The sequence below is a fragment of the Amphiura filiformis genome, chromosome 2, assembly GCF_039555335.1.
Source record: "Amphiura filiformis chromosome 2, Afil_fr2py, whole genome shotgun sequence".
Lineage (NCBI taxonomy): Eukaryota > Metazoa > Echinodermata > Ophiuroidea > Amphilepidida > Amphiuridae > Amphiura > Amphiura filiformis.
In genome coordinates this window covers 4,981,855-5,006,516 of record NC_092629.1, presented here as the reverse complement: position 1 = coordinate 5,006,516, position 24,662 = coordinate 4,981,855, and the positions used below count along the sequence as shown (strand labels likewise).

The window sequence follows — 24,662 nt, the reverse complement described above, 5'->3', positions numbered from 1 at the left end:
AAAGTAATAAACATTTTGGTCATCTAAATGTTTATTCATATCATTTTCAGTACCGCGTTATTTATTTAAAAAGTCACTAAATAACACATGTTCCAATTCTTTATTCTTGTCTGGGGCTGTGCAATAATTATGAGCACCCTGGGGGGTAAAATTTCCAAACGGCTCGCCAAAAATCACTTGCCCCCCCCCCCCACAAAAAAAAAAAAAATCGCTTGTTTTCCTAAGCATTTTAGAGCATTTTATTTAAAAGGCGCCTCAAGAATGAGCGCCAAAATTGCTTGTCCCCCCAACCCATAGTTTTTGACCTATGACCTCCAGCAAACCACAAGCCATTTCAGCATGAAATACATATTATTTGGATTTTTCTACTTTTATACATGTATGTAAATACATAGGCCTATAAGCACTAAGCAGAGAGGCTGCAATAAGAGTCATGATTTAAGATTTAAAGAGGCCATATGATTTTAAGGTTTTTGTGCAGCACTTTTGGACAAAGCTTCTAATGGTGATAAAATTTATTTACACACATTTTACCTGGCTGGCATTCATTCCTGAAAAGTGACTTGATATTTGGGTTGAAAAATGCAAAAAAGCTATACCGTAGCTTTTAAACAAAATTAAGTACCGTATGCAGTTCAGAATAAGCAGTTCAAAATAGAATAGGCCTAAACACCCAGGCGCAAGGCGTATGAAAACTGGATGCCCAACAAGAGCCCAATTTCAGAAAAAGTAATAAAATTTTTAAATTGCAGATAAGCGGCCATCGCGTCAAGCACTTGCGCGACGCAGGGTGGGTGTCTAAGGGTTGATGTGATCATGTTCCCCCTCAGAAGTAAGAAACTTTTGCCAAATGAAGACCTAATTGAAGTGATTTGGTGGACCATTTTTGCACTATTAGTTTGTAAAATCTTAGTTTGAAAAAGCCGAGAATGTGTGAAATGAGCAGTCCATGAAGTCTTTTGTGGGGCTTTTGTGGACAAGTTTTAATTGGCAAATGTCGAAAGCAGAAGCGAAAATGGCTGGTCACTTGTTTATCCACTACGCAGGAGGTGTCTGAGCCTGAGGGGGATGTTCCCCACACAGAAGTTGGAAAATGAATGTCCAATTGAAGCCATTTGCTGCATTATTTTTAAACTTAGTAGATCAAAAAAGGGGGTTGGGCAAACTCAATTTGCAAAATTTTAAATGTTACACAAGTGACATTTAGGCCCGGGGGAGGGGGGGGGGGCACTAAATTAAATTTTTGGTAGGGGTGTGCGGCGCGGAGCGCCACACTTTGGGAACTACGAACTAATTTTGGGTCAAAATAGGGGCTTGATGAACTGAAATTTCAACATATTTGTGGGGCTCTGTGAACTACATAAAATCGGCCAAATTATAGGCTTCGGAGCTAAAAATTTCCAAATTTTTGCTAAAGAGCTACAGTTGTCAATGAACTGGAGCATATTGCAAATGTGGGGCTTAAGGAACTGCCGGAGAGCCTGAAAAAGGGACCCTTGACCGGCGCACATACCTGCACCACCTTTACATGTGAGTGCCCCCGGCATTTAGGTCTATAAAACTTGAGACTCGCAATTAAAGCATGGATCGATGTTCAAGTAAGCAGAGTCAGTCTTAATAGGCATGTCGACGGGCCAGCAGGAATCTTCACATGTTTTTGTGCCGAGGACCCGCCTTCAAGCAGTAGTAATGCCTAAATTAATCACAGGTCTCGCCTAGCTAGGGCCTATGCGCCTATATAAATATAGGGCCTACTTACGAACCAAATGTCCGTTTTAGGCATGGGCCTATGTGCAATGTAAGTATTTCTCTTCTCCTTTTCTCCTCTCTCTTTTTCTCCTTTCCCCCTCTTTCTCTTCTCTCCTTTTTCTTTGCAAAAGAGTGGAACACCTATAAACCAAAATGCAATGCAAGGAGGCATGCCAATGCAAGTCATAGTTTCACCAGAATGAACTTGTGTCTTCTAATGATCTAATAAACTGTTCCATTAATCGTGGATTCAAATTCAGTCAGCATATTTACCAGTTACCACAAATATGTCATTGTCATTCCTAGTCCTACATCATGTTCATCATTCATGTTCTTGAGCTGACATGCATGACATGACACTCTCCACTCGCGGAAAATGAAACCAAATGAGATTTATGCATGTGAAATTACACAATTTTTTAATAGTTTATACGTACCTATTCGATGTCGTCAGTGGTCAGCCTGAATCCTCTAACATTCTGTTAAATATGTATATGCTTTTGGGCCAAGATATACGAATAAAAACCTTTTAAACGGCATCTAAATTACTTTTTATAAGCTTAAACACATCCGGTGATTGATTAGAATTTTTATGAAAACTTAAAGACAGCTCGTGGTACTACCACTGCTACCAGCTCTGGGCCAGCAAAAGTGGCTTGATGTGGCCCATTGCAAGGGGCTCCACATATGGTCCAATCCAAGTGTCACTTTTGCTGGACCACACGAAAGGTCCTTTTGTTGATCCAATCGCCGGTACCAGGTGTGGTCCAACACTGGCCCAGTACTGGACCAAATCGGCCAAGTTCCCTGTGTAGCAGACACCTGATAATGGTAATTTGTCATTGGATGGCTAGTGTGAGCACGTCACCCACCACATGTGGGCCAGTTGAAGTGAGCGCCAGTGCTGGGCCACACGGAAGTCCGGCCAGAGCTGGGCCAGCTCTGGCGACAATATGTGGGCCATAAGTGACGCACTATATTGGACCAGTTCTGGCAGACTTGGTCTGGTCCAGTGCTGGCGCTCACTTTATGTGGCCCAACCCTGGTACAGTACTGGACCAGTGCAAATGGGCCCTTTTACTGGTCCAGTACTGGTGGGTGTTTGCTGTGTAGTGTACAATAGAGACTAAAATAGCAAGTAGAGAAACTATGTCAGTGATTGTGCATTCTTATCAACATGTTCATTTACTGCATTTTAATATTCATATGCAAGAAATAAAACAACACCTCATTTATGAAAGCACTGAAAGCAGCACCCCTCCCAAGCCCTTTCCCCTTGATGGTACTTGATGGTACTGAGGGGTTGACCATGGCTTGACTATGTCATGAGCTTTCTATATTTTATAAACATTTTAAGGAACTGTACTACTCAAGGTAAAATTTTCCATATTGTTTGTCACACATATGAGTGAACTTGTGACTAAAGAATGGCCATTTTGATTTCACATCATTCTGGATATGAATGCTCTTTGTGTCTGTTTGACCAAAGTATTCCCTGCATATTTTGGGTTCCATTGTAAAACATCTTCATTCATACGTCAAGTTGTGATTAGCATCCTTGAAGTATATATAACTTTTGACAAGTTTACTTTTAACCAGATCCAAATATTATGAATGACCAGGTTCATTACCATCGGTCAAGAGATGGAAAATTCAATTGAATGAACACAGCCTGGCATTTTTTTTTGCTTACTGAAAATGAAAACAGAATGTAGTTTTCTCAGATGTTATGTCCAGGAGTCCTGTGCCAAGTGGCTAGACTGGCTCTGTGTTCGTATGTTGTTTAATATGAGAGAAAACATCGAAACACTTGTTAAAACTGTACGTAAATACTACATGACTTTTGTTTCACTTCTTACAACTTCAGCTTTATTTATGAAGCTGATTTTCATCTGGAAAGGTATATTCAACAAAACAGGACTGTGTTCATGTATCTATGTAGCTCTTTATATAAAAAGAATTGAATTTTTATTGTTCAATTTATAACTCTTTTATAATTTACTTAATTTACTTATTTTACCATTTTTTACCGGTAATTTACCGGTAATTTACCGCCATTTTTAATTTACCGGTAAATTAACATCACTGGTGATTTGTATTGCTTTTCATGCAAGATTTACGTTTCCATTTGTTCGAAACTCCAATGACCACCTGTGATGACAATTTGCTAGTAAATTATCCCCTTTTTCACAAATGTTTACATTTTAGGCCATCGAATTAGTCATGAAAATAAAATGTCCTAATTCTGGTAGGCACACACCCTTCAATTCGCTACTTGCACGGTTCCGCCATTATGCACTATGTGCGGGAGAGCCTCGAACTGGCAGCATACATGAATGGGAATTGAACTAGTCATAACGTTCTGTGTAAGGTTACATAATTCTTCCTTTCATGTATGCTGCCAGTTCGAGGCTCTCCCCGCACATAGTGCATAATGGCGGAACCGTGCAAGTAGCGAATTCAGAAGTGAGTATCCAAAGTATCATAAAGAGATCTTTTATGACACACACACAAAAAAGAAAAGATGTTTCCGCCCGGGATCGAACCGGGGACCTTTCGCGAGTGGGGCGAACGTGATTACCGCTACACTACGGAAACGTTGTTACTTTACATGAAAAATAAAGATGTCAAATTTTAATTAATGGTTAATAAACTTTTTTCTGATATTGTAGTTGTAGTAAAAAGACAAAAAATGAAATGCTACAAGAAAAATTTCATCGCAATGTGTCAGGTAAATTATAAATAATAAGAACTAAAATATTAATCAAAAAAGGCTTGCCCATTTATTATTATTCATTTATTCAAAATAATTGAACTGATCATGTCAGAAACAGAGATTTCTTCCATGAACTGAGGTAACATCTTGTACATGATATTCTAGTGTCGAATTTCAGTTCAAGGACATCATTGTATAGTTGAATATTAATAATTGTACTGGATAATATTAAAGCCATATTATAACATTTGTGTAAAAATAGATTAGTATTTATTTTCCATAAAATATTAGCTTTTACTGTCCCTTTTTAATTTTGAGCCGAACAAGTGAGGTAAAGCATAGAAAATTGGAATTTTCTACTAGCGCCCATGCATGTTACTCCCGCGGTTGTAATACGGTTGTAATTTCCATCGTTATAATAAAACGCCGGTTCAATCGTTTTATTCAAAATCTCAAATTTCTTTGAGACCTCACTGTCTTTCAAAGAAAGTTACTCAGCCGTGGAATACGTTATCATCACAAATGAGGTGTCATTTTTGACAGGAGACAAAACAATATGGCGATATTAGATTATAGCATACATCTTACAAAACATTCATGATTGAGAGTTAAAGCCATATTCTGGCATTTCCATAAGAAATGGAATTGTACCTTTTTTCCCACAAAATATTAATTAGCTTCTACTGTCAGTTTTATTGTTGGCCCGAACCGATGAAGCAATACAAAGACAATTGGTATTTAATAGCAGTACATGATGTCGCCAATACAAGCCACTCCGTCGAACATGACTGAGGTCGGTCTTTTGATGTGTAATGACCTTCCCGCACGTCACACGTGCAGTGTTATGAACATCACGTACGTGTTCGACTAATGTTTCGATTGTAAAAAAACATACGACTTACTCCGGTTTATCAAAAATATCTCAGATTTTGTCACAACTGCAGCATCTAAAGGCTTGATTTTTGCAGGGTATGTTAGCTTACTAAAGTACATTACAAAAAAGTACTAACACATTTACCATACGGTATCACATAAAGCTAAATACACAAATACTCAGATTAAAAAAAATAGTTATAAAACACCTAGTATATAGCGCATTGTACTAAAATCTTTCCTACACTAATGAATAAATATACATATTATACCTGAATTTCCAACGGCATCTTTTTTATTGTGTATGTGTATAGGTATTCATTTCAGGATACTAGCGAATTCGAACAAGTTTTACAAGACATTTATCAAATTATGTAGTAATTGTACAGGTTGTCCCCATATCTTGGACCTCTACTCCTGAGTCTCTCAGAAAAGTTCACAATTCATTTTCATGCCCCCAGGTGATACAAAATTGTCGACATTGCTTTATACAGGGCCCTCTGCACATAAAAAGATAAATATAAATTACCAAAAGCGCAATAGTAAACGATCAGGCAGCTGTGTAAATAAAATGAATATGATAAATTGTGATGGGATGGTAGGTATTATAACACTAATCATAATATTCATGACATTTTGCCGTCACATCTGTTCTGTAAAAGGGAATAACTTTGGCAAAGTTTTAATAAAATATGCAAGGCTCGTCAGCAAAATTATGAATTTTAATCACAACCAATCAGAAACGTTTTGAATGGTCGTTGTACAAAATTCTATTTCAGTACGACCAATCAGGGAAACATTTGGTTGGTACGATGTCAAAGTTTTAATAAGATACACAAGGACAAGGCTTGCCAGCAAAATTATGAATTCTATTTTAATACGACCAATCAGGAACGTTTTAAACGGTCGTTGTATAAAATTCTCAGCTATGGCACGATTTAGGGCAAGGTTGAAAAAGTGAGGAAATTGAACATCACAAAAAACATCACCGGGTACGCCCACTGTTTTATTTCATCACCCACAAAAATTGATTTCTTATGTATTACTTTGTTTTGTGATGAAAATTGTGATGTTTTATTTCATCACGTTCTAAAACAAACGATTTCTTATGTATTACTTTGTTTCGTGATGAAAATTGTGATGTTTTATTTCATCACGCTTGAAAATAAAGATTTCTTATGTATTACATTGTTTTGGGATAAAAGATCGTGATGTTTTATTTCATCACGCTCTAAAGCAAATGATTTCTTATGTATTACTTTGTATTGTGATGAAAATCATGATGTTTTATTTCATCACGCATTAAAAGAAATGATTTCTTATGTATTACTTTGTTTCGTGATGAAAATTGTGATGTTTTATTTCATCACGCTTTAAAATAAAGATTTCTTATGTATTGCTTTGTTTTGTGATAAAAATTGTGATGTTTTATTTCATCACGCATTAAAAGAAATGATTTCTTATGTATTACTTTGTTTCGTGATGAAAATCGTGATGTTTTATTTCATCACGCTTTAAAAGAAATCATTTCTTATGTATTACTTTGTTTCGTGATGAAAATCGTGATGTTTTATTTCATCACGCTCTAAAGCAAATGATTTCTTAGGTATTATTTTGTTTTGTGATGAAAATCGTGATGTTTTATTTCATCACACTTTAAAAAAAATGATTTTGTATGTATTACTTTGTTTTGTGATGAAAATCGTGATGTTTTATTTCATCACGCTTTTAAAGAAATGATTTCTTATGTATTACTTTGTTTCGTGATGAAAATCGTGATGTTTTAATTCATCACGCTCTAAAACAAATGATTTCTTATGTATTACTTTGTATTGTGAATTTGTGATGAAAATTGTGATGTTTTATTTCATCACGCATTAAAAGAAATTTGTTTCGTGATGAAAATCGTGATGTTTTATTTCATCACGCATTAAAAGAAATGATTTCTTATGTATTACTTTGTTTAGTGATGAAATTCGTGATGTTTTATTTCATCACGCTTTAAAAATGATTTCTTATGTATTACTTTGTTTTGTGATGAAAATCGTGATGTTTTATTTCATCACGCTTTAAAAAATGATTTCTTATGTATTATTTAATTTCGTGATGAAAATCTTGATGTTTTATTTCATCACTCTTTTAAAGAAATTATTTCTTATGTATCACTTTGTTTCGTGATGAAAATCGTGATGTTTTATTTCATCACGCTTTAAAAAATGATTTCTTATGTATTACTTTGTTTTGTGATGAAAATCGTGATGTTTTATTTCATCACGCTTTAAAAAAATGATTTCTTATGTATTACTTTGTTTTGTGATGAAAATCGTGATGTTTTATTTTATCACGCTTTAAAAAAATGATTTCTTATGTATTACTTTGTTTCGTGATGAAAATCGTGATGTTTTATTTCATCACGCTTTAAAAATGATTTCTTATGTATTACTTTGTTTCGTGATGAAAATCGTGATGTTTTATTTCATCACGCTTTAAAAAATGATTTCTTATGTATTACTTTGTTTTGTGATGAAAATCGTGATGTTTTATTTCATCACGCTCTAAAACAAATGATTTCTTATGTATTACTTTGTTTTGTGATGAAAATTGTGATGTTTTATTTCATCACGCTTTAAAAGAAATGATTTCTTATGTATTACTTTGTTTTGTGATGAAAATCGTGATGTTTTATTACATCACGCTTTAAAAGAAATGGTTTCTTATGTAGGCCTATTACTTTGTTTTGTGATGAAAATCGTGATGTTTTATTTCATCACGCTTTTAAAGAAATGATTTCTTATGTAGGCCTATTACTTTGTTTTGTGGTGAAAATCGTGATGTTTTATTTCACCACTCTCGAAAAATTGATTTCTTATGTATTACTTTGTTTCGTGATGAAAATCATCATGATAGACCTGTATATGGTGAACGTATAGTAGACTGTGAGTGGACAAGTAAAGAGTATGGCATTGTAATAATCTTAAAGTTTGGTAACTTATTGGGTGAGATGTAGAGTGTGATCAATTGAACAATAGTTGTTACATGCATTTTAAGAAACAAAGTCTCATTAAAACAGTATGTTGTGTAGAAAAAATGTATAAAGTGATGATGATGATGATATCTCCAAAAGTGTCCCGGTTTTTTTTCTTGCCCTAAATCGTGCCGTATCTAAAAATTCTATATTAGTACGACAAATCAGGGGAACTTTTGAAAAAAAACGTTTGACAAGTCTCGTCAGGAAAATTATAAATTCTATTTGAATACAACCAATCAGGAATACTTCGAATGCTCGTTCTATTTTATTACGACCAATGAGAGAAACTTTTGAATGGTTCGATGTCAAGGTTTTAATAAATTATACAAGGACAAGCCTCATCAGCAAATCTATTTTAATACGACCAATCAGGAACGTTTTTGAACGATCGTAGTGTTCTCTAAACCTGTAGTACAACAAAACAAAATTATATTTTAGTACCATCCCTAATCTCTTAACCAATTTTATTTGCGTTCTTTTCCATCATCTATCATATTAAAAAACTATATATTATACCAGAATATTTTGGTTTCCAATCATTCTCTGCAAGGAGGCCGACGTTACCAGACTAGACATCTTACCACAGCAACTGTTTATTGGATACCAGACCCGGCATCTGAATCACAGCAACCGTTCACCGTTGGTAAGTGTTTACTTTCTATGGATCCGACTTTGAAACAAAATTGTGTGTTTGATATATGTGTTTTGAACAAAGTTTTTTTTTTTTTTTGTAACTAAGGATTATCTTTAGATTTTAATTCACATTACGCATGTTACTTTGTAGCTTTTTTCTTTTCTTTTCTCGTGTCTCTACTAAATTACACTACTGGGCACGAATGTTTTGTGTTGCATGGAACGAGCTTCCACAAGTAATGGCCGATGTTTGATGAGAAAATATCTAAAAAGTTTTACTTTTTATGTTTGTAGCCTTTTATAAATTCACGAATGGATGATGGGCGCAACACCTCCTTGTGATAAATGCCTAGTGTACGTCATTGCTAGTGAGACTTTTTTTAAACCGCAAAAAATGTGAACATTTGGGTCTCGCTGAGATTTACACGAGGCAAAAATATATCCGCCCCTATTTTGACAGAATTTTAGGTCGATTTTTTATTGATAAAGAAGTTTGACAATTTAGCGAAAAAAAAAATTTGCATTTCTAAAATGGCAAATCTGATCAAATATTTGAACAAGATGTGTTGCTGAAACCATCCAGAAACCTTATTAAATAGTTTTATTCTCTTCATTCTTCAATGTCTTCCATTTAAGTATACATGTACATTGTGGATATTACAAGCTTTTCAAGTACGTTTTTCTGGTTGTTACGTCTAGAATAAATTATTTCCCCTTGGGTAGAAAATACAGGCAACAATGCGTTCTCCTTACTTTTACAGATTCATATTGACCTCTCTTGTAGATTTGAAGTGGCTTAATTAAATGTATACAGAACAATTAAAACAATGTTAAAAACTCGACCCTGTCCAAAATGTCTATAGACAATACAACAAGTTATAATCTGATGCAATGACATTATTTTATTGCGTTTTGCCCGAGACTTGAAAGACATTGCCTTTCTGGTTCTTTTAATATCTTGATTGTTTTCAATCTGAGGTAGCGATGCATATTAAAATGCTTCTTTTAAAGACCTAAATATTATAGTTTCTTGCCTGCAAATATGTAATATATGAACAAGCAAAATCAATATCAAAATATTGATTTTGAGATATAGTCAACCAAAGGAACTATTTCCTTTTGTTTCCTGTTGTTTTGGAACTCTTTTTAAATCATGTTAATTGCTCATATCTTTGGAACTGGTTGTTCAATTTCAAAGGGGGTTTTCTGCAAAATCCAGCTTTGTAAATGCTTTTAACTATCCTATAAGAATCTGAAAATTCAATATTTCTGAGTTCCAACTGATTTTGCTTAATCGCATCACATAATGTATGATTAGGGGGATCTCTATTGTAACACATGTCATGTAATCTCTATGGGAATAGTTCAATGTGTCAATTTTATCATATCTGTCTATAATATTTTATTTGAATACAACAAGGCCAAATTTGGGCAAAATTGAAGATGTTGCTTTTATACAATGCTATCATGTATATCCAAATCTGTGAGTGTTTCTATTCAAGTTGGGAAAACCCAAGTCCGTGTGTTTGAAGGTGGGGGGAATGCATGTGATTCAACCAACGAGTATGTATATAAGGGTGTAGGGGCCTTGCCATGTCACGTGAATGCATCAACAAATCATTTTCTGTCAACTGGATCTATTATTTTGCTATTTCATTTACCTTTCTGGATCGTTAACTTTCGGAGATGAATTATTTGAAAGCAATAATTATTGACAGCAATGGATTTTCTAAAATGTATTGTGTTTCCTCTTGAGTATTGTAATTGTCATCTGCAATCGCGATCGCTGTGGTATTAAGTATCAATTCAAAAGCGACAAGCAATGCATCGCAAAATTCGGCAATCGCCCATCGCTTTCCAATAGCTGTGCATCGCAATCGCTAAGCCACCAAGTATAAATTCTGCTTAAAATGCAAATTTCGCATGTTTCAGTCTCTTTAGTTTTTCTTTTTTGTTACTTTGTTTCAGCCTCTGATTTGTTTATCGAGGTGTGTGATGTGTGGAGGGCTCACTTAGTGTGTATGTCATTATGCATTTCATATTGTTGCTGGGTATAAATTATTTGATCTCTGGTACTCTTTTTCAGACCAGCTTGACATCGGCGAGCTTCATTATGGGGCTTTTGCAGATCCTAGCAATCGTTGGTTTGGCATATTTGGGTAGCGGCTATGCACAAGATGGTGAGTATGTCCCATTTACCCCTTAAACACAGAACACATTCATTCAAGCTTCATCAGGCCCTGGGCTCAGGGCTCGCATGGCACTGAGTCGTCGCTTTGATAACATGGTTGTGTGCCGAATATGCTCAAGAGTGTTAGTATAACATGTTGCCTATAGCGTGTATAAGGTGAATGCAAAACAAAGCAAAAAACGAGAATAAGGGTATTCCTTTACACACAAATACTGTGTCTTCGGCGTCGGCGTAATCTGCACCCTTACAAATTAACTTCTAATTGACGTCTCTACTCCATATTCCAGAAAAATACAGCACTTATTTGGAATTAAAAAAATATTATTAGGTCTGCCAACTGAAACATAGCTCAATCCTAATCATTCATTTAGTCCTAACTGTAGATAAAAGGAAAAGTTCATTATTTTAATAATTTCTTGAAAAAACATGCATTTTCGGCATGTTTTATGACAATCGAATCACAAAAATCACAGACTTGGAACAAGTCTAAGCATTCAAAATCTTGAGTATATGCCAAAACTTTGCTATAATTTACACCTTTTTGTGTTACTTTAATCAAATGGTTGTTTATAAGAATGAAACATCTCTTTTCTTAAAATTAGAATGCATAAACTGAAATTAGTCTTAGTTTGCCAATTATTTTGTCTTAATATGGGCACATTGATTCCATATATGCGGATTTATCGTAAAGGCCATCGATGTTACTAAGTATGTAATTATTGAATACACGAGTGATGCAGATACGGGCGATGCTGATCATCTGTGTAAGAGATTATTGTTTACGTTTTATTTTCATCTCTGAAAAAAACACCGACCGATTATCACTGCGTGTCCCGTCCCATGTCAATAAGGCACAGAAATGTTGCTTTTTGCCCCTGAAAGGTATTAGTGATCGTGCGCCATCATACACGATTCCTTTTTTCTGATGAAGGCACCAGGCGAAATGTCCGTATTCCGGAATGTAATGAACATAACTGCGTCCTCCCCCGGGGAGATGGTGTGTTTGGCGAAGCTCATACCCCCTGGAATAGTGCATGATGGGAAGAAGGGAAAAAGGTCTATAGCCTGACTAGCCTAGCGGCATTAGCGTATCAGCTTATCACAAGCCTCGATTGTGTCTGTTTGTCTGCAATGCGGATGCGGCATGAAAGTATGAAACCAACATAACGTTGAAGCCTTAATGTACAATTATTTTTCAGATTATACCTTTATTTTTCTCAAAACTGATTTTTTTGGAATATTTGTAATATTTTCACATGTTCCAACTTAAATCTATGAGCAAACTGTGAAATTCGCCCTATTTGTAGTAAAACGGGATGATTTTCTGTTGGTCCGACATAATATTTTTCAGATTATTATAATAATTATGTCGGAACAATCGCAAATCTTAATCTCCTACGCAGCCAGATTGGTTACGTTCCCTACACATAACCAAATTGGCTGCGTAGGAGACTAACTCTGAGGCCGCACTCGGCGTCCTAATTTTTAGCGAGATATTTCGAGTGATAGAGGGGAAGTTTATGATGCTGTTTCTTTGCAAATGTCCACTGTTTTGTCGCATCCAAATGTATTGGTAACTTTCATTATGATTGCATATTATCATTTTGGAAGAAAACAGAAAAATCTAAAAATTTAAAAAGATCGTACATTAAGGCTTTAAACTACTATGTCGTAATTGGCAAACTTATTTATTGGCCTTGAAGTAAGACCAATGATGATCACGTGGTTTCGTCGTTTTTGGTTTTGAAATCAATTTTACCTTCTTCTTTATTTCACTTTGATTCTTTTTCTAGTTTATTATTTACGTTCCTTTAAATTTTCGAATGCGTGCTGTTGTTTTCCCATCTCTCCTTCTTTATTTCGTCTCAATAATCAATCTTTATTTTGTTTTGATTTCTGCTTTTTATGTACCAGTTTAAAAATCGCTATAGTTATTTTTTAACAATGTATTTGTCTCTTTTTTATTTTTTCATACGACGGCGGCCGTAACAGTGTATGTAACTTGTGAAGTGAAGGATCCCAACCATTGGGGATCTATCGTTGCGAAAAGTACAGTTTTCTCGGCACCCGCAGATACTCTTGCTTTTACCCCAGTATTTCACTACGGTGAGACAATTTACAACATTGCCGTTGAGGAGAGTTGTATTTACTTCGGTGACATGCAGAAAAAGTCATTAATGAAGGTTAATGAAGGTGATAATGTCGCACGACCCGCCGCTGTGGGCACGGGTAAGCTAGAACACTAATTCATTGATTAGGCAAACAAATAATTCTCTTCGCATCTGCCTCCCTCCTCACTTAGTCTATATGTTGTTCAATAATCATAGTAAAGTTTAAGCTATAATGCTTTAGTAAAATGTTAATGCTGATAAACAAGTTTATTAGTCAGTATGAATCACTTGCAAGTGTTTTGGAGAATTCGAAAGGGTCTAACCCTCATAATCTAAACAAAAATGATCTCGTCGCTTTCCTGGCATATCCAGAAAATTGCCAGCAATGTCAATTTTACGAGTCAATTTAGCACAAAACACCTCCCTCCCACCTCACTTTTCCATCAAGGTGGGGACGTGAAACGATTTTAATTTTTTTTTGTGGTCGTGGTGTTAGTGCATGTAAAACTTGCATTAAGGTTAACTTGTGCTGCCCTTTGCGCAGTATATGGGCCCGTCGTGCGTTTTGAGGGATGTGATCATCCAGAGAGCGTGGATAAATGCCGATATAGTGCTCATGTTTTCAACTATAGTCCTGTGTTTGGAAATATATAGAGCATGGATTTTTTAAATTCTAATGTTTTCTAGTGCTGCTTTGTTGAAATACAGCATGATATTGTTTAATTTACATGTTTTCTATTGTAGTATAGTGTTTTTGTGTTGTGTTTGGAAAAACGTCATTGTTTTCATTATCTAAATCCTGCAGTGTATCCCGTTTTTGTCAAGGGGTCACTATTCCCTTTCATTTTTCCACCCTGCCAAAAAAAACCCACCCCACCCCAAACCCAACACACCCACCCCCACTCGCCCCCTTACTGGCTACGCTTCTGTATGTTATAGTTTGGATGGTAAAACCGATGACGGACTTCATACATCCCATTTTGTTAAATTGAGTAACATTTTACATGTTTTGATAAACAGAATATATGATTCACGTTGACTCAGATGGATCTGCAGTTTATTACTTTGATTTTGTTGGATGGGATGCTGGTAGTGTCTAAAGCTTAAACCTGGCATCTCTTATTAAGCAACAGATTGCATCACCAGGCCGCGTTCATTCCAGTTGCATATCTGGACGGTGAGACACAAATCTTATCTTTTCCTTAAAATATATTGATCACATTTTATCATAATAGTAGGAGTGTTGTGCAGATTTATATCACGATATTGTAAGAGACTAACTTTATAAACAGGCAATATCGTTAGACGTTTGATGTGATGAACCCGGGTACATCCTTTCAGGTGAATTTATACGACACAAATTAACCCGGATATAATTGAGTCTCACTTCCCATAATTATTCAACCATAATTATTAAGTTATGAAATTTGGAATCCCTTCAATGGTATGTCTGTCAATAGTTGGTTTTGCAGGCCAATTATATGCTCATGACACATGTCCTGCTAGTGAAGATCAGCTAGGGGTGGTGCAATAATTATGTTTGGTAAGACTCGGAGGGGCCATGAATATTTTTGACAGGGAGAAATGGGACAAAAGCGATTTAAGGCACAGATGTTTAGTACTTAATTAATTGTTTATTGTTTACACATTTAGAGACATGTATATGTCGATGTTTGCCCCTGATTCGACCGGGAATGGGGTTCAGCGTGATATCAAAAAACTTGATCTGGATACATCTCAAGTGACTACAATAACATCTGTGCAAAACGGCTACGGATTGGCCTATGACGCCGCAGGTAATTCTACGTCTCAGATTATTTATGTGTTTTACATAAAAATTATTATATAGATCCAAACATCACATTGTGTGAATTAGGGGTAGGTTTAGGTTTATAGGGGTAGATTAATTTAAACCTTACATAACCATATAGAACTAACCTTTACAGCTGATATCAGCTTTATTTTTTATTTATTTATTTATTTATTATTTTTTTATGTGTTTTATTTTTCTTTCGCATAGCAAATGCTCTATATTTTGCTTGGAGCCCAGACCGGTATCATCAAGCGATAAGTCGACGTGACCTCGATTCTGGTGTAGAAACGGAGTTGTACCAATGGGACACGGCCGGGTCCGGTCTTGCATCGCCCAGCATTAACCTTTATAACGGAGGCCTCTTGTTTCTAGACCGTTATGATGGTTTATATACATTACCCAAAAGTGGCAGTGCGCAGGCCACTCGTGCTGGAACAGGACTGGATCAGTGCGCCAAGTTTCATGACGTTACAGTGGTTAATGGTATGTATACATTATACGTAAATCAAATTAAAATCGAGGGGTGGGGGTTATCTGAAACGCAAGAACCGTGATCTTGCAGGTTTACGATGGCATGCGCAGGCAAACTTCGTGAAATTAAACGGATACGGACAAGACCAATCTTTTGCTACGAAACAAAACCGCTCGTATTTACATCCTAATGATTTAGGCTAATCGTTTTATTGTTACAAATATGCAACCCAGGGGAAAGGCCGAACATCAATCACGAAGGGTTTGGGTTTGGTGGAGCCGGCCTAGATTTTTAAAAATCTATAATTTTAATTTGCTATAGAAATAATTCCAAAATAAAGAAAACCAAAACAGTATACATGGTTCAGAGCTGTCACGCGCGTTCGTTTTAGTTCAATTGTTTCCCGACGATTAACGATTGTACGATTAACGTTATGCCTTCCATATGGGGCGTATGGGTTTCAATTGGAATAGCCCAACAAGCACAAGGGATAATCCCCCATTATTAGATGCAATTATTTGACCATTTTTATAACATCAATTGATACAAGAAGTTATACATATTATTAAATATACTGGTGATTATACAATAAAGTTGAAGCCCTATTTCATGGCCTCGACTCTTTTTTATCGTATTAAAACTTAGATTTTGGCGTCTGAAGAAGTCTAATATTTTCTCATTGTCCACAATAAATATTTCAGTAGTATATTTAAAATATCAGTCAGAAGACATTTGATATTTGCAGAGCTGTGGTAGTGTACAATAAATACATTAGGCATGAATCATGTTTCCTTGAACAAAACAATGGTAGCATCGTTCCCGTTCATAGACCATGGATCATGTCATACATGACTTTGCTTCTAATTAATATCAAAATCGCTAGGGTAACTAAATAACTTGGAATCACACTATTATGTGATTTATGTCTCATTAATGTTAGGTACATCCACCTAGGATTATTCAGTCTGTAACACGCATGACTATAATGCAACTTAAAGGATTGTGGTTGAAAACGGTGCCGACATTTTTGGCGCGAAGGATTCAGGCTAACACCAACCTTTAAGTGAGATTTTTATTGAATTGTCATGAATGATATTATTAATCGTGCGTTATTCTTCCAGATGTGTGCACGGATCATCACACAGAGAGTTACGCCCACGCTGGACGTGTAAGGAATTCCGATTTTGCATTTGCGTTTAAGGAAGTTTCCGCTGGAGCCAGTAGTTACACCATTTCCATCAAAGGAACAGGTTTTGCATACATCATTCTCTCACCGACCAACGCACCTGTAGATGATGTAGCCGGAGATCTCGGAATACCGAAAATAGGTACATCAAAATAATAAATTAAAACATACTTATGGATTGAACAGCTCGTAATGGGCGGTAATTGTTAAGCTTTTACCTCTACGCCGAAAAGTAGACACAAGCTAAGATTAATATAGTTGACCTATCGGGTTTATATTGTGCGTGTTAAAGAAAATAGACAATGTATCGTTCGTGATGTTTCTGGCGAGATGTCGCAAGAGATTTCTCGAAAAAAATATATAGATATTAATCCGCGATGTTGTAAGGCCCGCCGATTACGAGCTGATCAAACTATAAACAAAAACAAAACAGTGTTCCTGTAGATGGCCTGATAACCAAAATCAGGTTTGTTTGTTTTTATTATTATCATTTATTATTATTATTATTATTATTATTATTATTATTATTATTATTATTATTATTATTATTATTATTATTATTATCATTAGGTTAATTGATCTGATTTGGTCAGCGTTATCACTCTGATTCCAGCTGTTAATGCCTGATATGCTTGACATAAAATAATCGTCATTGTCACTATAACGCTTATAATAACTAAAGAAAAAAAGATTCAAGTGGTAATTAACTCAGAAAATGTGAATGCCCCTCCCCGGGTCAAATGTTATAAACGTACGGTACAAAAACAACTGCGCGGATCCCTGGTTGTCCAATGAACTCACTCTGCTTCTTTGTGCGCAGTAAGTTTATAACATTTGGCCCAAACCTTCTGAGAGCGTACCACCTTTACCACCATTTTATGCTAATTCACTGCGTTTTGAGCGCCATAATGTAAACTAATGGAAAGCATATTTCGTTCAAACAATAATTTTACACCATCTCCCGATACACCCAAATTAATATGTTTAATATTTATCATGTGCGGTTAATGCAGACCCCTTCCAGACCAGTCTTGGAATTTTTCGAAAAAATATTCCATACTAAATATCAAGTCTGTATAAACAATACAAAGACTTGAGAGAGGGTGGTAATCTTAGTAAACCACGTCTTTCTATCCGGCATGAGAAACTCTGTTAACCATCGTAGAATCAAGGAAAGGTAAATGCTAAACACTGCTAAAAGTAAAATGACTTTCCTTCTTAAACCCTCGTCTATTTTATACATATTTTTTTGTATTTCAGAACTTGGTAGGGGAGCGAGTAATCATAAGTCTGGAGGCCTCTGTAATTCCAATGACAAGGTCGTCTTCACTACTGATTCACCCGGCGTTCTGAGCTCAGCCGACTACCGTGATTACACCATCACATTCACTAATGGGCATGTAGAGGTTAGTGCTGATGGTCAGGCATTCATCAATGAGGATATGGCATGCCTCGTAAATGCAGATGTCAGCTATATTGGTGTTGCGTCAGGAAATGGCCACGCAGCCGACTGGAAAGTCTGTGGCTAAAGCCAGTTATTAATGGCTACTGACTGATGTAGATTATCCTACATCAGAATATGTGGAGGTTATTAAGAATAAAGTTAGTTATCTCTATTTCGTTTAAACTTATATATATAATTATGTTAAATAATCTGTCACTTTTTATTTATTAAAGCCATAATATACGATTTCCTTCAAATTTTAAAATTGTTATTCTATACTCAAAATGCTGACATAATACTAGTAGTAACTGTCGGGAAGGGTTTCTATCCATTGTGAGCTGAAATAACAAGGTAAAATAAAAGAAACCCTACTGGTCATTTTTTTACCGTTTAACATGAATTATGACTTTATGTCAACCTTTGCTCTGTTGACCTACAAACACAAACAATTTGGCTGATTTCATTTAGGTGCAAGTTGGGACATGTGTAAACAATACAAATATGACAAAAAGTTAGGATTGAAAAACAAACAAAACAATTTCATATTATAATATCGTACAGTATGGCTTTAAGTTAGGGGTGAAGTCAAAACACGACCGGCGGTTGTTCGCCGATTCCGCCCGGTTTCCATTGTTTAGAACAATATAAATCGGAGGGAAACACCCGGTCGAGTTTTGATTTCATCCTTTAAATTTAACCTGAATGATTGCTTCATCCCCCTACTTTACCTAGTCAAAATGCAGATTTTGGTATCGGGTAAAAGCTCATGTTTCTCATTAACATATTGAAATCGTCTAAAAACAGTTGAATTGGTCTTAACTGTGGTATTAGAGACTAATTCGACAGTTTTTGGATGATATCGTTGATTTGGAGCTCTAGATTTCAATATGTTAATGAGAAAAATCGGATCTCTCATTTGATATCAATTTATTACATGAATATCATAAAAACGTTGAAGACTATATTATCGTGATTAATATACTGTATAAATACCAGAAATTAGTCCCATTTACGTGTTCTTTTTACATTAATGCTTGAAAGGGACGACATTTTATGTTATACATCAATTTTAAAGAATTCTATTTTCGAAATATATCAAGTCACCTTCCTTTAATAAATTTTAGAATCACACTTAGTAAATTAACCGGTTTATCTTAAACATCATCATCTGTCAGGGAACAGTTCTTTAATCCCAGTATGTACATTCATAGAATGACCTGTAAATGTTTTGGTGACTTCTCTCTAGTCCGAAGGGTCGTTAGTCCGAAGGTTCTCTAGTCCAAAGGGTCGCTAGTCAGAAAACCAAATTAAGTTCGCTAATCCGAAGGTTCTCTAGTCCGAATATAGAATAAGTGTTAGGGTTTAGGGTTAGTGTTAGTGTTAGGGTTTGGGTTTAGGGTTAGGGTTAGTGAGCCTTATTCTATATTCGGAATAGAGAACCTTATTTATCATTCGGACTAGAGAACCCTCGGATTAGAGAACCCGATATTTTGACTAGCGAACCTTTTTCAGAATTCGGACTAGCAAATGGTAAATTACGTGTTCGGATTAGCGAACCTTTGGACTAAGGAGCCTTCGGACTAGGGAGCCTTCGGACTAGAGAGTTGTCAACTTGGGTACAAAATCTCATACTCCACAACTTGAAGTCAAATTTTGAGTTATAATATTATTGTTGAATGGAGGTCACTGAATGGGGCCACTGGAAATAAGACCAACAGAGTCAGAACAGAGCAAATCCAGATTTTTTAAAATTGGTTTTACGGTTTGTGTGACGATTTAATACCTGCACTGAATATTAATCTGAACGTTTAATAAATCACGTAATGCACATACGATTGACAAACTTTAAAGTTTCTTTATTGCTGTCATCTATTGTTTTGTAGTCATATTCGTCAAAAGCATAAATTTTTTTGAAAAAATTGTATTTTTTTTTTGCTCTTCACTTTTTCAAACGACCGAGAAAAAAATTGGGTCAACCTTTTCGGGCTGTTGAGGAAGGGGCGGCAAAATTGAATTTTCTTCAGCCCCCCCCCGGGTTGGGGCGGCCACGGTACGCCACTGGATAGACCCCTAGTGCACGTCGTACTCCGATAGGCTAAGGTTCGTCTCTTTCATATTCGAGTACCCTCGCCTCCGTACAAGAAGTTCTACTTCTGCTTTTATAACTTATATAGTTCTGTAGATGGCAGCTTCTTCAAATTTCGCATGATTATACACGGGATTGTCATCTACAAATAAGGGCAAAGCTATATTGATACCTACTCCAAAATTGTGTAGGTGAACTCAGAACCAAATAAAGATTTCATACACAGGAAACGGTAAACAATCAAAAAACATTTACATGATAATATATCGGTATCCCTCCTTGGCGATTAGCTCGATATTCACGTGTTATGATGATGCTAACAGATTATGACTCAAACAACATCAAATTAGAACCAAACAGCAAGATGACCAGATGAAGACATGAGCGCAAGAAGACCGTAAGTCCACGTGGCCCCCTCAACATGTATACACTAAAGTTACGTTGAGTGTATACATGTTGAGGGGCCAAATGGACTTACGGTCGTCTTGGGCTCAGGTCTTCAGAGAGTAACCAAGTAACTGGTAACTGGTAAGCCTGTTAGTGGTGACGATGTTTAACTTGGAGCTCTATGGCGAATTTAAAACTGCTATGTTGTCCTATAAAAACAACGAATTTGGCTGACTCAAAATTGTATGTGATATTACATATTATACCCAAACAATACGGTTTTGAAAGCAAGAAATGATTTTATTTATGGTATCAAAAGTATTGAGGTCTCAAAGCTAACAAAGAATTAATAGACCTTTTTGGTAAATCTCATAAGCTTTTACGAGTACACCTGAGATGTCGTCATTTGACGTCACACTGACTTGCAATTCGCAGTAACGATGTTCGCTAAACAACGGGCGTATGGGCGCAGATCGTCGTGCCATCAAATGACGACATCTCAGGTGTACTCGCAAAGGCTGAAGCGATTTACCGAAAAAGCCAATTCAAATGAATGAGTTTTCCTTCTCTTCTCTTCAAGGGAATGAAAAATCGTCTATAAGCGTGTTTATTTTAAATTTTTTTAATGGTCCTTCTGATGCAACCAATCGATATTATATCTGATAAATCTACATTCTCATATAAAACGACTTAGAACCTATGTTGTCCTGTATACGGAACCCTCAGCCAAAATTAATCTAAAAAGAACCATTCTCCCCAAATGGTACTAAAACGACACACAAAAGGTTTGTTGATTCCACAAAAAACAATTTATGGGTTTAAGAACTTTCTTGGTTCTCTACAGAACCTTTACAAATGGTTCCTTATCAAGACACTATTTTAAAGGTGTTTCTACAAAACCTACAAAGCTTCTCAACCCCAAAATAGCTTATATGATAAGACCGAATTAACAAAAACTAGTTTCGTATGACGTCCTGTCAACCAGACCAACAATGATGAACTGCGCAGGTCAGCAACCAATCACGTCGCGCCTTTGCCCTGACGTCAGACGCAAACTAGTCTTTTTAATTCGGACTTCAATTATAGAGCTTTCTAGTTCCTATTAGAACCATTTTGGGAGAGGGATTTCATATACAGGAAAAAGTTCTTAAGTTGAACTTTTTTTCTAAATGTGTATGTATATTTCTGTTTCTAAACTAATATTCGGATGTTAGAGTTCCGTACGTGGTTTCTCGTCCTCATCTGCTTGGAAGGCAGGGTTCTCAAAAGTGTTATCTGAATTATCTCTGTAAATAGAGAAACCAAAAAGACATATCAGTATGCAGTCAGCAAGCATTGTGTTAGTCAATTTAAAATCCACACTACCCCTGTGAAAGATGTTGGATATGTCTTCCACAGAGTACGAGTTTTAAATGGAATAAGCACATTAACCATTTGAAACTCACCCTCCCTCTGTGGACCTCTCATTCTGTGGACGATATTTCCAAAATACTTCCACAAGAGTAGTGTGGATTTTAAATGGAAAAGCTCATTGTATTGGCGAAAAATATTGACAATAAAAAGGATAAGGGTAAAAACTAAATTGAAACGTAATATACCACTATTATTATTATTTTATTTTTATTCAAAAAGAAACCGATTTGTTCCGGAATTATCTGGAAATAATGTTGTCATAATATCTGTTTTCAGTTTTGGTCATAACCGGATTATATGAAGATCGTGAAAGGGGATTTAAAATGTTTTGTCGCATAAATACAGCAGTGTTAAGGTGGTACAAAGATTTTATTGTGAAATATTGTATTGTGCAAACATTTTTTGTTCCAAATTTGTCAACTCTTAAATAATATTATTGCAAAATGTTTTGCATCTGGTTTTTGTCATATGTTTCTATAAATTTCGAACGTATTTAAGGACGCAAAAACCTTTACAATATTAATATTGCAAAATAAGACAAATTTACCTGACATATCCACGTTTTATTTAAATACACAGTATAACCGATTGCTGTGCCAAAGGTCACCTATTCATAATTCCTGTCTAGAAATATCAGCGCCCATCTGGTCATGTGAACATTAAATTAAGTGCCCTTTTTAATAGCCTGTTTAGTATTTTGACCCATTCAATTTCAGACATTTGAAGTCCATTGTTTTTAATATTATTCGTCATTATGACCATGGTCAAATAAATTGTTATACGTATATGCAGTGGCGTAAGGTAATGAGGCAGTGGGGCCGATCCCTCCTCTGGCACATCTTGCTTTCCACTCCCTCCTCACCTTTATAGGATATTGGCCGGTGTTATCTCTAATTGAAAGTCACATTCCCTTTATGCCCCCCCCCCCGGAAAACCCTAGCTACACCACTGCGTCTTTGTTATGACTTACTTATGATCTTTGTTGAGTAGTTCAGCAGGAGGCGGCGGAAAATCCTCGCTCAGTGAGGCCGTTGAAATCTGCAGGAAAATCGACACATTATATTGATTACTAATCAAATTGAATGATCGGTTTCTATTAACTATTCTGATTGATTTCAAAGAGGAATATATCATGTATTTAATCAATCAGGAACATGACAAGAATAATCAGTAGGGATTAATTACTGAGAGATCTAAAATCTCTATTTTGATTGGTTACTTAAGTGGATATTAACAAATCAGAAAAACTGTAAGATCGAATGTGGTGTCCATTGGCTTAATTTATAGTCAATATTCCCGACATATGTAACGTAACCTTAATTAGTTCGTCCAAACTGAGAATAAAGTTTATTCTATATTCAGTATAAAGACTGTAACTCTTATTTGGGTGCTTTCTGAAGGAACAAACAGTCACTAAATTCACAGACTTGCCACAAACATAGAAAATCACGTGTATAGCTATATCTCGCCAAATGAATAAGGGTAGGGCAAGTAAAACATATTTTATTTTTAATGCGTTTTGATTTGCATACTTTGTACACGTACATGAGTAGATCCCGATGTTTCAACTTGAGCCTTTACCGTCACGGCATTGCCATTGGTTTCCAACGAGACTTTGGTAACGTTGGGGGCAGTGTTGACTGCATTGTCATTGGTTTCCAACGAGACTTTGGTAACGTTGGGGGCAGTATTGTTATTCTCAACAGCTGGTTTCTTTCCTGATGTATCCTCGTCCACGCCCGTTTCTTTTACGATAGCTGATGCGGAAACCTTATGAATAAGTAAGTAAGTAAGTAAGTAAGTAAGTAAGTAAGTATAATTAAGTAAACAAACAAAGAATTAAAGGAAGTTAGCTATTAAGTAAGTAATTACGAGTATAGAAGTAAGCTAGTAACGATAGAACAATCCTGGGAGTAGATTACAGTTCATATCATGATGCGCTGCTTAGCTGTAATATTGACTCCCTGTCAGATAGGAGGGTGGAGCACTCTCGTATGTTTGCTGAAGTTCTGCCTAAAAATAGGTATGTCACAGTGGCTGCACAATTATTCTGCCACACTGTGCATGCAAGCATAACAGTAAATTGAAAAGCGCGCGCATCAAAATGTTCAATTTTGGCAAACATCCATGTCGAAAAATTAATTTCTTCATATGTGCTATTTATCCCAATTGTTTGAATTTGTAATATATGGTGTGTGAAACCTTTCTGTGACTACCATCTGGTTTTTTTTAAAATAAATGTTGCTTCGTTTAAGAGCTACCTGTTTTATGGATTGGTCAAGATCCCTCATAAATCAATAAATATAGGTCTTTTGAAATTTAAAAAAAAAGACCTACCACCATTTAGCTGAAATAGTAATCTTTCTTAGCATGTAAATTATTTCCGTCGACAACGAATGGCACACTTGAGGAAAACGAGTTGAAACATAATATTATCAAAGTGATTTTAAAAGGGAGTAATATTCCAAACCACAATTGCTCTAAGCCATTCTGTGTCCAAGGCCGGATTTGGCTTTGAGCAATAGTGGCACATACCATGTTTACAGAAAAAATGAAAATT

At 35.8% G+C, this 24,662-nt stretch overlaps 1 protein-coding gene, 1 long non-coding RNA gene and 1 other non-coding gene across 3 annotated transcripts; 1 reads left to right on the top strand and 2 right to left on the bottom strand.

Moving 5' to 3' along the window:
• Positions 1–4,274: 4,274 nt before the first annotated feature.
• Positions 4,275–4,347, bottom strand: Trnav-cac (transfer RNA valine (anticodon CAC)). The gene has a single exon. It is a non-coding gene; the product is annotated as a tRNA-Val (tRNA).
• Positions 4,348–8,864: 4,517 nt separating this feature from the next.
• LOC140145806 (uncharacterized) lies at positions 8,865–20,059 on the top strand. The gene is made up of 8 exons (XM_072167483.1): positions 8,865–9,009; positions 11,086–11,179; positions 13,183–13,419; positions 14,322–14,478; positions 14,955–15,097; positions 15,322–15,597; positions 16,708–16,914; positions 18,033–20,059. Exons 5-8 carry the CDS (start codon positions 14,959–14,961, stop codon positions 18,299–18,301), a joined length of 891 nt encoding a protein of 296 aa, XP_072023584.1. The 5' UTR covers positions 8,865–9,009; positions 11,086–11,179; positions 13,183–13,419; positions 14,322–14,478; positions 14,955–14,958; the 3' UTR covers positions 18,302–20,059.
• Positions 20,060–21,770: 1,711 nt separating this feature from the next.
• LOC140172626 (uncharacterized) lies at positions 21,771–23,860 on the bottom strand. Its single transcript, XR_011861744.1, has 3 exons — positions 23,648–23,860; positions 23,073–23,140; positions 21,771–21,975 (listed from the first exon to the last, which is right to left on the bottom strand). It is a non-coding gene; the product is annotated as an uncharacterized lncRNA (long non-coding RNA).
• Positions 23,861–24,662: the final 802 nt, after the last annotated feature.